This window comes from Zosterops lateralis (assembly GCF_965231275.1).
Source record: "Zosterops lateralis genome assembly, chromosome: 7".
Taxonomy (NCBI): domain Eukaryota; kingdom Metazoa; phylum Chordata; class Aves; order Passeriformes; family Zosteropidae; genus Zosterops; species Zosterops lateralis.
The window spans coordinates 1,175,725-1,188,158 of record NC_139767.1 but is presented as its reverse complement, the minus strand read 5'-3'; the positions used below and the strand labels follow the sequence as shown (position 1 = coordinate 1,188,158).

Genomic DNA, 12,434 nt, shown 5'->3' with positions numbered 1-12,434 from the left:
TGACTGGCTGCCGCGCTACAATCTGACAGCTTACAAGCAGGAGGAACTTTATGCTTTTTCTTCTTAAACTTGAGCCTCTCACAAGTTCTTCTGTTTGGGAAGTACTTAAAATGACCCCGTGTCAGAATTCAAATGGAATTGTAATTTGAAGGTTAATGGAGGAATTTCACTCATGGGATCTTCAGAGTGGACATGGCTACACCTGCCTCTGCCTTATGAACAGGCAGCAGCAAATGAGCTTGCTTGAAGGCAGCAGTTTCCAACATCATTTTCCAAAAAACCCATGAACTTTTGGGCTGAAACTGTGAGTCCCAGTGATCTCCCATGTGCCTCATGTCTAGGAGGCTTCTCATGGATGTTTCGGTCTGCAGTGTGATGGCGGCAGTTCCTCGTGGGTGAATTCCCCTCTGGTGCTGGGGAATCCTCATTGAATGCCAGCTTGGAAGTGCTTCCAGTTGCTGCCAAGATGTGAAGGTCCTGCATCCAGTGCTAAGGACAGAATTGACTCACCTCATGGAAAACCAATGGTTAAAAGAGAACAAAATAACAAGATTCTGCGTTTGGCTATGAACATACCAGGAATTCAGTGCTGGGAAATTCAGTCCTGGGAAAAAGGCATTGCAGCCCATCGCTTATCAGAGAATTACTGCTAAATGGAGAAAAGTTGACAACAAATATTTACCTTTGGATCAATTCAGTTTAAAGTGCAATGTTCGGAGCAGAGCTTGGACAGGGGAGGTCAGGTGTAGGATCAAGGCTGCATTTATATAAAGACAGAGGATTATGCACTGGGAATCCTTGCTTGGGAAGGGAAAAGATTGGAGAATTTTGGAAAACACACTATGAAGATCCTAATTTTTCTCCTCATACTGAGCGTTTTCTCATGTTCAGGTAAGTTGGAGCCTTGTCCTCCTTCTTATGGTGGTTTTGGGGGGAAAAATATAAGCCTACAATGAACTTCTAATGGAACTGTGCCTCCCTCTCAGGGCTTCCAGTGTATGACTATGACCTCCCTATCACAGAAGAGGCTCTCAATGCTTCCATTGCACGGATCAATTCCCAGTCATGGAGCAGAAACCTGTACGGTGTTGTCAGGAGCCGAGTCATGGGAGTAAGTACGCAGACAACAGAAATGTGCTTTGCTGGGATGGAAAACTCTTTTCCACCCAGTCCTGGAAACCCTGATTTTGTTGGAGTTGGTTGATGCTGCTTGAAAGAGGGTGGGTTTGGGCCATTATCTGAAGTTATGGCTTTAGGAACCTAAATATCTTTTGTATGTAAATTTGTGATTAAAATACTTTAGGAATTCAGATTTTTCATGCCTACAGTAGAAGTCCTTGAGAGTTGTCTTGTAGGATTTTGTTCAAAAGCAATGTTTTTACATACCTTCAGCTAACTGCTTTGCTTTGGGCATCAAGCAACTTGGTTCAGCTGAAGCTCTTTGCTGATTAAATGTCCCTAAAATTCAGGATTCTTTCTCTGATTTGTATTTACGTCATCTATCTCTCTGCACCGATTCTGGTTTAAACCTGCTGGAGTCTAAGTGCAAGCAGGAAGCCCCTATCTGTTTTAATTTGTGGTGCTCAGAATTAGACTGTCTACTCCCTGAGTTAAGGAGTTAAAACTTAGTTCAAAGATATAATGTCCATGGTCCTGAACACCCTCAGAACCTTTCAGTTGCTATGGGTGGCCTGTATCAAGTCTTCTGCAAGAATTAACTTCAAGATGGCATATGGATTTATATAGTTTGGATTAAAACCCCAAAATATTTGAAAGTAGTGGGAATTTTATGTTTGTTTGGACTTTTTGGGGGGCATTGCTTTTTTTATTTTAAGTCTCCCATCTTGAGCTAAAGCACCAGCTGGACTATGAGAAAGTAAGAACAATCAGAAAGGATTAATGATGTGCTGTGTTGACCCTGCTTTCACCAGGTGGACACATGGGACAGTGATGCTTATGGGTTAGATCTGTGGTTCAGCATCCGTGAGACTGTGTGCCCCAAAGCTTCGGGAAGAGACCCCTTCACCTGTGACTTCCAAACTGGACCTTTTGTGGTAGGCGCCCCTGGTGGGAATGGGAATTCTCCCCTCCATGCAGGATCTTCTCAGGATGGGTTGCGGGTTGCAATGCTGCTGGTGCTGAGAAATGAGGAATTGCTGGCTGCTTTTGATGCAACCTGAAGCATGGAGTGGGTGTTAGGTGAGAAGGGTCAGTGGTGGGAAACTCTTCTGCCTGGTCAGTGAGCAGGGCAGGGAGATGAGGATTTGTGTCTTGGAGCAGTGTGTAGTGAAGGTATATGTGCTTTTGGGGCCAAATCCTAGAAGGAATGGCTTGTTCTCTAAGAAAAGAGGGTAAAAGAGCTGATATTTCACTTGCTTTTACCTATCTGGGCTCCACATAAAGGGTTATCTTCCTGTGTAGTGCAGATCCCCCCTCTGTGCTGGCAGTGCTGATCTCTTTCAAATTTTTCATTCTCAGCCTGAAATAAAAAGGCTCTTGATACAGCTTTTGCTCTCCTCTGAGTCCTAAATCACCAGCTTTGGTGGAAATACATTGTCTTTGAGTCTGGACATCTCTGTGCATAGTCACTCAGGCCAAATCATCTCTCTGCTCTGGAGTTAAGCAGCTCATGTGTGTGTAGATGGCACCACACAGAACTGTTGGTTATTGCTTTTTTGCTATTATCCTTAAAAAATGCAAATGTTGTCTGCTATGGTGTTATCACTGTATCCTAAACTGACACCATCCCCTTCTTCTTCTTGGGGCAGTATGGTGGTGTGAGGGTGTGTTTTCCAGACCTGAGAGTAGGTTTTGCTGCCGTTTTTTGGTCAGTTGCAGAGACAACATCTTTAAGGGTAGTTTATCTTCCAGAGCTGGAACTGCCATTGGCATAGCCCTGCACTGTCCTTCTCTTTGTGCTGAGCTGTGAAAAGGATGTGGGGTTTTCTCCTACCCTGAGCAGGCTCAGAGGTTTGTACAACAAACACATAGTTGTGGAGCCATAACATGTGTGTAGTTGTGTATAATCGTTCTCAGGTTTCTTTCTCTTGGAATTTGTTTTTTAAATCCTTCTGCAGGTTCCCAACACCAGTGAGACTCCCATGAGAGGATTTGTATTGGATGTTTGCTCTTGAGAGAGAGATTGGGTCTATTTTGTTCTATTACAGCCCACTACTTCCTGCAGGAGTGTTGTGGAAGTCTCCGGGGAGCTGATTGCCAACATCACTGTGCGGTGCCATCGAAGCACATTCAGCTCTGAATCGATGAGCAGCGAGGAGGTAAGGAGTGGGAAAACCCATTTTTGCTGCCTGGAGGAGTGAAACTTCTGCTTACCCTCTTTTAACGAGAAGTCAGGTGTCTGTGTGTGCTCCTGTTGCAGCTGGAGGTTTGGATCAGCAAAGTGGCTGTAGTTTGAAATCCAGCTGTCAGCTGTAACACTTCCCTTTCCATCAGCTGAGGGCTCTGACCTTGCCTGGGAGAGTGTGACTCTCTGTGGCAGTCTGGCACATCTATCAACTCTAGCACTTCCTTCATTGAGTATGGGCCTGGAGAACAGTGACTGGCACTTCTTGGACACACAAAAATCCCTATGGCTCTGGCTCTCTTACCAAACCCAGCTCCCAGCTGAGCACATCATCACAGCCCAGTCTGGGACATTTGGTCTTCTGAGACCTTTGTTTCCTTTTTGAACTATTTTTGGGTTTTTATTCAATGCTGACCTGATCTGGGAGTTCCTGCTGGCTGTTTTCAAACTGTGCCAGTGTCCACTTTATCCATGAACTGACTCTTGAACTTGTGTGTCTGCACTTAGAGCACAGCTCCACAGTGGGCGTTGTGCTTGAGGGAACAAAGTTTAGCAAGCAAGGATATGGACAGCTTTTATTTTTGGAGAATTCAGGGAGCTAAATGAAGAAGTTGAATTGTAGAATCACAGAATGGTTTGGGTTGGAAGGGTCCCTAAAGCCCATCATGTTCTGAGCTCTGCCATGGGTGGGGACACCTTCCACTATCCCAGGTTGCTCCAAGCCTCATCCAACCTGCCCTGGAACATGTCCCAGGATGGGGTAGCCACAGCTTCTCCAGGCCAGGGCCTCACCACCCTCACAGGGACAAATTTCTTCCCAATATCCCATCTAACCCTGCTCTTACAGCTGGTCTTCCTTGTCCAGCCACTTGTGAAGAGTCCCTCTCCAGCCACCTTGTAAGCAAATAGGATTCTTTGTTATTTTTGGCTTCAAATGCCAAATTAGCTCTTCATTTATTCTTTTTTTTTTTTTTTTTTTTTTTTTTTTTTTTTTTTTCTCAAAATCTCCATTCAGAGCTGGCTAGCGAGTGCACCCCAGGAATCCTGGCTCTGCAGAGCAGAAAGATTGCATATGTGAAGCACTGGAATGTGTAACACAGTCTGGGATGCTCAGTCAGTCCTCTGTGGGCTGACATACCCGATGTTTAACAGGGCACTCAGCACAAACACTTGCTTTTACAAGCAGACATCTTCCCCCAAGTCTTCCTTAACCATCACTTGAAATTCAGTGCAGTTGTCAATGTTCCTGCTGGGGAATATATTTCCTGCAATGTTAATAAGGAATAAATGCCAAAGGGAATTACTGCACTTGAAAAGTAAAGTGTTTCCCTCTGCAGAGGGCTGCAACAAGTGCATTATAGCTCTTGCTGTAGAGCTGTAACTCTGCTTGGGGGATCTCAGCTTGGCTGAGGTGGTGTTACTGTACCTGTGGTGGTATTTGGATGGAAGAAGGAATTGTGATTCACTGAGGCTGGCATCACAGAATATCCTGAGTTTGACGGGATCATGGAGTCCAACCCCTGGATTGCAGGAGTACCAGCAATATTCTTGTTTTCAGCAAAATTAAGAATAAGATTTGGAATTACTTTAGTGGCCACCTAGTGCCCGAGGGAATGGAGAGGTGGGACTTCTTGTCAGGGGAGGTTTTCAAAGAAATGTCTTTAATTTCCAGATGATGCATGTGCCCATAAGGACCCCTGACAGGCGAGGCAGTGCTCGCAGGGAAGGTAAGCCAGTTCTGCCATGCTGGAATACCCTGACCTATGTTTTCCTCTTGGAACATCTCAAGGTCATCTGTCTGAGGGTGAAGAAAATGTGAAAGATCAGCTGTTTGCTCCTGGTTATGGGCAACTGGTTTTTCCCTTGCAAAGGAGTGTCTGGTTGAGGGTGCAGGGAGGGAACTTTCCTGCCAAGTCAGGCCCTGCTGAGGTTTATACATTTTTTGGATTGCCTGATTTGTGCTCTCATAACCAGTACTTGTGTGCAGAATGCAATGCTGAATATTTTCTATTCTAGAATCAGAGAGTGATTTGGGTTGGAAGGGATCTGAAAAATCATCTTGTTCCACCCCCTACTGTGGGCAGGGACACCTTCCACTATCCCAGCTTGTTCCAAGCCCCAATGTCCAGCCTGGACACTTGCAGGGATCCAGGGGCAGCCGCAGCTCCTCTGGGCAAAAATCGATAAAAGTTTGAAAGCATTTCATGGTCACAGATGTCTCTATGTTCTTTTTTTCAGATGAGGCTTTTGCTCCTGAAGCCTTCCCTTCAAGGGGAAGAGGCAGCAGCCCTGAAGGCTGGAACAAACTCAGCTACTTCAGCCCTGACAAGATGGAATAACCTGGTTTGTGTGAGTGTGGGTTAGGGTTAGGGGTGGGAGTGTCAAAGAACCTGCAGCTCTAGGAGCACTGGAGCTGGAAAAGGCCATCCCAGCAGGGCCCCATGTTTGCTGCTCCTACATCCTTCTGATCTGGACCAGCCATGGTTGATGGGGTTTGGGTTAGGGTAGGCTTACGGTTAGGCTTATGGCTAGGGTTAGCTTTTATACACCCTGGGTCTGCAGGTTTTGTGACAGAGTGGGGAAGTGACTGCTCAGGATGAAGGACTTTTAGCTGCTTCACTTCTTGGCCACAGAGCTCATGGTTGTCAGTCACTTTTGAGTTGTCCATCCCGTGTCCTCTGGTGTACACCGGTGTCCTGGGGTACAGGTACTGGGAAAAGCATGCAGGAAAATCCATTTGTAAACTCCGAGTTCGAGTTTAGTGTAGGGGTCTAGCCTTTTAACCTCCATTTTCCTCGTGACAAGGACAGTGAGGGCCTGGAGCATATCCAGAGAAGGGATATAGAGGAATGGCCGTGTCTTTGTGCCAAACCAGCTGCCCCAGGGCCACACAGCTCCTCAAACGAAAACTGAAGGGATCTGGGAGAACCCCGGTGTAGTTTGCCCGGGAGAAGCGCCTGTCTTGGAGGATCCGTGAAGGAGATGTTTGGAAGCCAATTAATGGGGATGATAATGAAAGGCACACTTGATTTATTGGAGCTGGCAGGGTCTATCCTACACAAAGCACCTTTCCTGACCTGCCTCTGCGGCTCTGTGTGGGAGCAGCTCTAATTGCTGCTGATGCTTTACCTGCCATCTTAAGGAGTTAATCTAAAGGGAAGTGGTTTGGAAGAGTTTTAGCCCCACTGAATGAGCTCATTCTTTGGTATGCTAAGCAGGTTTAAAGTAGTTGGGAAGAGGAAAGGAAATTACTTAGTGCTCTGTCTTTGTGATTAAAAAGGCTTCGAGTACATATCATTAGCAGGTCTCTGTCCCTGTGGAGCGCCAAAACTGAGTGCTCCCTGCGTGTGGAGATCAGCTCCAACCTGCTGCGTTGGAAACTAGACAGTTTTAGATGGAATTTAGCACCGGTGACTCACCAAAAGCTAACACATGTTACTCATAAGCATATCCGTGGTAAACCTCGATGTGCTGAAGGAGACAGGCCTCCTGCTCTCCTAGAAACGAGATATCAAAGGAAAACCCAAGCACTTTGCTCTGTTTGTAAGAATTATTTCATTAAAGCCATATGCTATTTTAGTTTATCCCTAAAGCCACTAAAGCCAACAGGCCTTTTTAATCACTGTCTGCCTTCTTATAGGAATCCCTAACTTTTCTTTGCCTTTGGAAAGGGCCAGGTATCTTTAATTCTCTGGCTCTCGAGAAGAGCTATCCCCTTTTAAGCAGCACTCAGAAATACTTTGTGTTCTTGTGCCTAACATCTAACAAATCTCCAAATCAAAAGCAAGATGTAAACACTTCCTGAAAATAGAATGTGAAGCAAGTGGGGAGAAATTTATGGTTCCCAAAGCCCAGAGCAGTTCGAAATTTAATCCTTTCTGCCTGCTCTTGAAGATGAGTTGGCAAGTGTCATTTATGGAGCCGTATTTCATGCAAGTGTCATCTATGGAGCTGTGTTTCCAATGAGTTTCCTGGGGTTTGGACATGTCAGAGGCAGAGACATCAGGAGATTAAAAGAGAATATCAACTCCACCCCCAAAGCCCCTGGTTTCTCTTGCTTTTATCAATTTGACTTATTAGTTGCAAAGTGTGGAGAGGAATCTTCCTGATTTTGCTCGTATCCGGAATTAGAGGATTTCATTTGAAGCCAAAAATGAAACAGATTTCATGTGTCTGAGGCCAGGAAAAGTTATTCCCTGCTGTTTTCCCAGGGTTTTGGCATATATGTGATCTTGGCTGGCATTATTACAAGCTATGCAGGGTTTGGTGGGGGCAAGGGAAATGAGTACTGAGTTTTGAAATGGCAGGAGGCTCAACTGACTTGGCTTAGCTCAGAAGATTTTGGGGGAGGCTGGGGAAATAGCAATTTAATAATAGAAGACTTTCATCTCTTACTGTAAGAACCTGGTGCTGACAGGCAAAGCTAGACAAGTCCAGGTAAGAAATGAAATGTGATTTTTTTTCTTTTACACACCAGAATGGGTAACTGACTGCTGCAAAAATTGCTCAGGCAAGTGGCTGACAGTTTTTCATGCTGGATTTTACATTTCTTAGCTGGGCCTTCTTATCTTTTTGGCTTCAGGAATTATTTCAGGACAGTTCTGTGCCTGACTTTGTGCAAGAAGCTAGGCTAAATGAACTGGCGCTTTGTAGCTCTTTTTATTTATTAGAATGTGCTAAATATTCAGGAGGAAAAAAAAATGGTGGAATTGTTATATAAAGAACATTTTCAAATCTGCAGTCTTCAGACCCACCAGTCTGCTGGTGCCTGCAGGAATTAGAAATTGAATATGAAAAACCCCATCAATGATTAATGAGCTTACTTCAGTGACAAGTCCTAATCAGATTTTCTGGATTTATTTCCTCGTCCATCTCCAGAACTGGAGAGATTGTGAAATTCCCGTGGCATGATCTGGGGCCAGTCTTTCCCATAAATAGCTCAGGCACACAGGGAGTGATGGAAGTGGGGAAAGCTGCTGTACAAGGGCTGATCACCTGTTAGCAACTGGAGTCTGCAACGACCTGGAATCTGCTTAATGGTGCTCACGGCTCTGAATTGCGAAGAGGAGCCTAAAACCAGCTCAAACTTACCAACCATCTTAATCCCCGGGGAGCAAAAGGGCCCTGATGCTTTGCTCTTCCAAAATCACCTGCCTCAAGCAGTTTTTTTCTTGTGCACACCCATGAATCGCATCTGGAGTCTCCCCAGCAATGCTTCATGTCCTTGAACAGGAAAATCAAGAAGCAAGTTCCTGCCTTTGCACCATACGAGTACATGGTGAATGCCGATTGTGTCTTACTTGATAATCGCACAAGGAAAGTGTTCTTTAACAGGAAATCAACTTCCTTAACAATCAAGCCAAGGGGCTGTGATTTCCTTCTCAAGTTTCTGCGTTTTCCTTACAATTGCTCTCTGACTGAGTTCTCTGTCACCTGGCACAGCTCGCTGCTGGTGGTGGTGGCAGTCCTGAGGAGATGATTAGCAGCACTGCAAGTGCAGAAGTGGATAGACTGGCATCCTTAAATATTAGGGTGGGGTTTATTTTTCAATGGAAGAATAACAGGCAGCATTGGGCTTCTTCTCATACCTAAGAAATCCAGGATCTGACCTTCAGAGTGAAAGGGATGCTTGTCTATCTGTCTCCTATAAATATAATTACAGAACAGGGTTCAGGGCTCTCCTGGAGTATGAAAACTGAGCTTTAAACCCCAGTGTCCTCATTAAGGAGCTGCTTAATTTTAGTTGTAGTTTTATATCCTCATGTGTTTGTTTTTGCCTCTCCCGTTCACCCATCCCACATTCTAGGGCTCTCCTAAAGGAGCTTATTGCTTTCTGTGGGGGAGAAAAAAAAAAAAAAAAAAAAAAAAAAAAAAAAAAAAAAAGCAGAGGGAGGGAAAATCCCTGCAGAGCGGGATCTTTTGCAGAGTGCATGAGCACCGTGTCAGATGAGCTTTGGGAGTGAGAGCCGGAGCAGTTTGGTGCTTGGGGAAGAGACAGGCTGCTGTTTCATCCCTCCTGCCATGGAGCTTGGCTGTGCTGGTCAAGTCCTCGGTGTCACCTGGCAGCTGTGATGCGCTGTGGCAGGGGACAGCATGCTTTCATCTGCTCAAAGACAAAGGGCTTGGAGGGAAACAGAGCCAGGCAGGACCTTTCCTGCAGCTGGGGTCAGAGAGTGGCACAGGGGTGGGGCAGAGGTGTAACAGCAGAGAGGAGGATCACTGTGATAGCCTCTTGGTGCTGTGAACAGCAGCGATTTTTGTCTTGCCCTTTGTCCCCCCGCTTCTCGATCTGTTATGAAGGATTAGACCCACAGCTGCATGGAGGAAATTGTTCCATTTTGCACAGGTAGATCCTCTCTCATTTGTAATGCAGTAGCACCTAAATACTTTTAAAATAATATTTTCACCTTAGCAATAAGACCTTCTGAGATAGGGTCTGCTTCTTACTTACACATGCACTTCATCTATTATGACCACCTGCTTCAGTGCAATTTACTACAGCAGCACCATGCAACCTACTGGTAATCTGAGATATGGGCCATTCTAGATAATCTGTTACACTCCACAAGCCTCTTTGTCTAATTCCAGGAGAAAATCAACCGGAAATCCTTCACTGGAGGAATGGAAAGGGCTCTCGACTGCTCTCAACCTATTGCTCAGTGCTGGATTTTAGAAATGAGCTTGTTGCAGTTGGAAAGAACCTCTCAAAGCAGGGTTGTGTAGCTGAGGTTGGGATACCATGGGATAGAGATCCCTCATCCTCTTCGAGCTCCAGACAGAAACCTTCTTGGGGGAAGACTTTCTCTTTAAACCGAGCTGGAATTTCATGTGTTCCCTCTGGTTCCTGTTTCTTCTGTTGTCCCTTGGTCCCCAGCAATGATTGCAGTGGCTGATCCTGGCATCCCCCATCTCAGGGGCTCAGACAAGCTGTTCTTAGAGAGTCACTGTCTTTAATCCCTTCCCCACATGTGGACTCTCCTTTCTTGCCCAAATCTATCGCTAAAATTTTACTAACAAAATTGTCTTACAGAAAAATTTCAGGTTGCCATGGTGACCAACTTGCTGAAGCCAACGGTGTAGGTTACAGAGTGCTGGGGAAACTGTCACATGTTCCTTCTGAAAAACGAATCTCTGATTTCTTCTGAATATTGTACTCTCAATTCAGATCCATTTCAGAGCAGACCATACATCAGCTTCTAGCCTCAACCATTTCTGCTTTTGAGACTTGACAATATGTATTGATTTGTGTCCCGTGGGTCTTATTTCACTGTTGTTAATTTTTCTAACAGTCTGCTTCTTTTTATTCCTTTTTTTTTTTTTTTAACCCTGATTGGCCATTGCCATGACATTTGTGCATACATGAAATGTTTTGCATATGCAGGTTTCCTTTTGCAGATTCCACAGGGTGGGAAGCAAATTAATAAGCAGCTTGTTGCATCTGAATACAGTTTCCCTATGGATGTTTGGTTGATTCGGAGACAAATTCTCAGCTCTGACATTTCTCCTTCCTCTCTGCTTTTGAAAGTAGATTGGAGAATGAGAAGAGTTCAAGATTCAAAGATCCAGCGTGGGAAGAAAGAACCTGATGCCTTGGCCTTTCCTTTCTGGTGAAAAAACTGTTCTTTCCGTGGAGTGAGAGTCTTTCCCCAAACTCACTTTCTGCTTTGACGGCAATTGGAGTAGCTCATGAGATGCTAAATACACTCTAATCCATCGATAGCCCTTCTGATGTGTTAGGTCTCCCTGAGAGAACTCGAATTTAACTGTGTCCAGGACATTTCCAGCATCCTGTAATGATGCTATTAAAACCTCATTATTCCATTTGTTTGTTCTGCTTGCTTGTAATTTTCTGTGATGCTCGCGGCTAATTATTGATTATTCAAACGAATACACCCACACTTAATTCCTTTCTCTCCGGGCTGCAGCAGCTGCGGACAGAGGAGCTTTGCTCCAAATCCAGAGGCAGGAGTTATAGCCCACCAGGAATCTGGCTTTAATGGGCACTTGGTCGCTAATGTGGAGAGATGAGGGCTGCTAATGACGCTGATTGTCAGGTACTAATGGCTTTTGGAAGAAGGCCAGGTTAGAACAGACCTCAGTGGTGCTCACCTGGGAAAGGTCTCAGCAGTCCTGTCCCGTTCTCTCCACCCCCTGCACAGAGCCCACCCTGCGGCTCTTCGGGAAATGGAAGGTTACTGTGCAGCTTGGGGGCTTTTTTTTTTTTTTTTTTTTTTTTTTAAGGCTTTTCCGTCAAAATCAACTGATTTTTCTCTCCAAAGCCACTCTCCCATCCAGTTTGACTCTCACCTGACTTTCCCTCCTGATTGCAGCGAGGTAACCTGATTTGTAGGAATTTCCATCTCAAAAGCTTGAGAAAATGTAGCCAGAGCCCTCGGTGATCACCTGTAGCAGGGAGTAGAGGGTGCTGATGGATGCAGAGGTCTAACAGAGACAGTGATGTTTTCCTTTTCCACATTTCTTTTGCTTTGCTTGGATGAGCAGGACTGGGAACATCACCCCTTCAAAGCCAGGTTGGACAGAGCTTGGAGCAACCTGGGATAGTGGGAGGTGTCTGTGCCCGTGGCAGGGGGGTGGGATGAGATGGGCTTTAAGGTCCCTTCCAACCCAAACTGAGATTCCATGATTCCTTTGGACGCAAAATCACCAAATGCCCGAGCCCTTCATGAGCTGTCTCTCTTCAAAATTTTTTGCTGTGCAACTTCTTTCCCAATAGGGCTGATTTCACCCATCTGGGTTGATTTTAGGTAGAACCACACCTCTTCATTGGACAGGAACAGCTTAGGTGCTTTCTGAAACTCCTGAGCTCAAGAGGTTGTGGCTTTGGTATTTTCATATATGTCTTACTGGCCCAGGTGAGCAGAAAAACTTCCTGGCCTGTTTCTCCAAGACCTGGCTTTGTTTCCTGGAAGGGATTGACACAGGAAACAACTTCAGCTGGGCTTGTACTCTTCCCTGTTTCACTCTTGCTTTTCTCAGTTCCGCAACAGATCTCAGGGCCAGGAGTTGGACTGGACAATCATTGTGGGCTTCTCTGACTCAGGATATTCTATGACTCTATATTTTGCTGATATGTGATAATTAAATGTGCACTTCTCTACACACACACACC

General features: G+C 45.3%; 1 protein-coding gene across 1 annotated transcript; it reads left to right on the top strand.

Annotated features, from left to right (window-relative positions):
* Positions 1-783: 783 nt before the first annotated feature.
* On the top strand, positions 784-11,106 carry SPP2 (secreted phosphoprotein 2; the record flags this gene model as incomplete). The annotated part of the gene is given in 8 exon segments (XM_083865666.1): positions 784-823; positions 826-891; positions 987-1,111; positions 1,932-2,054; positions 3,168-3,278; positions 4,977-5,031; positions 5,543-5,653; positions 10,833-11,106. Coding segments are annotated over 7 exon segments (621 nt in total). The 3' UTR covers positions 5,644-5,653; positions 10,833-11,106.
* Positions 11,107-12,434: the final 1,328 nt, after the last annotated feature.